This window comes from Hippocampus comes, unplaced genomic scaffold, assembly GCF_001891065.2.
Source record: "Hippocampus comes isolate QL1 unplaced genomic scaffold, H_comes_QL1_v1.1 scaffold301, whole genome shotgun sequence".
In the NCBI taxonomy this organism is placed as follows: domain Eukaryota; kingdom Metazoa; phylum Chordata; class Actinopteri; order Syngnathiformes; family Syngnathidae; genus Hippocampus; species Hippocampus comes.
The window spans coordinates 11,798-12,847 of NW_017805928.1; the positions used below are offsets into that span (position 1 = coordinate 11,798).

Sequence of the window (1,050 nt, forward strand, 5' to 3'; positions counted from 1 at the left end):
AAGGCGCAGCAGCGCCCGCCTTCGCCGGCGGCAAAACAAAGCGCCAGAGCGGTCGGACGCGGGGGGGGGGGACGGGACGGGGGACGGGGGACAAACCTTTCTTCAGCTTGCGCACGGCCACCATCCGGCGATCGGCCGACAGCTCCCACATCCGGAGGGTTCCGTCGTCGCCGACGGTGGCGCAGACGGGAAGCAGCGGGTGGGCGGCCAAACCCCAGACCTCGCCCTCGGCGTGACCCTGAGGGCGACGCGTCGGGCGGTGACGCGCCGGGTCTCGGGCCCGCGGCCTCGCGTTCGGTCTGACCTGGACCAGCAGCGTCGTGGCCCCGCTCTTGTCCACCTCCAGAATTTCTCCGTTCTTGGTGCCGACCAGAATGCGCCCGTGCGCCAGCGCGATGGCTCGGACGGACGGGTTGTCTTCCAGCAGCAGCCCTAAAGAGGCACCAGGGCGGGGTCGGAAAGCCGGCGGGGGCGGGGCGGGGGCGGGGCCGGCGGCGCGTCCCACCTTTGGACGAGGGGGACAGAAGCGTCCTCTTGATGGCGTAGGTCTTCAGGCACCTTTCCGAGGCGTCGTCCCACAGCTCCACCACGCCGTCCTTGCCGCCCGTCGCGAAGCCCTGGACGGCGCGGGCGACAGGCGCCGTTGGGGAACCCGTACGCGACATCGCACGCGGGAAGCCCTCTCGGAGCCGGAGCCTTCGCTTCACGAGTCGCGTTCTCGATACCCGTCTTGACTTTCCCGACGGGTCCGGCGTAGCGGCTAAAACTAGCCGCGGGGCTTTCGGCGCCACCGGCGGGACGCGGGCCTCGGCGGCATTTCCGAATCGGGAGACCCGGTCCCTTAAAAAGAAGCTCGTCGACTCCGACTTTTCTTTGCCGGGCGACGCCGGCGCGGGCGCAGTGGTTGGACAGAGGCCTTCCCTTCAGTCGGCGACGACGGCGTCCGCTCCGGACCTTGTCCAGGGAGCACATGGCGAACACGGGCCCGTCGTGGGCCTTGACGGTCTTCACCAGCGCGCTTTCCCGCCAAACGTAAACGTCGCCGCCGGC

The 1,050-nt window shown here is 70.0% G+C and overlaps 1 protein-coding gene across 1 annotated transcript in view; it reads right to left on the reverse strand.

Moving 5' to 3' along the window:
* LOC109527603 (echinoderm microtubule-associated protein-like 6) overlaps positions 1-1,050 on the reverse strand; it is a gene marked incomplete at both ends in the record, with an annotated part of 40,852 nt that overhangs the window by 11,784 nt on the left and 28,018 nt on the right. The window contains 5 exons of the mRNA XM_019889613.1: positions 8-19; positions 97-238; positions 305-432; positions 506-617; positions 955-1,049. Coding sequence (XP_019745172.1) covers positions 8-19; positions 97-238; positions 305-432; positions 506-617; positions 955-1,049 — 489 coding nt within the window. The remainder of the gene's footprint in view (positions 1-7; positions 20-96; positions 239-304; positions 433-505; positions 618-954; position 1,050) is intronic.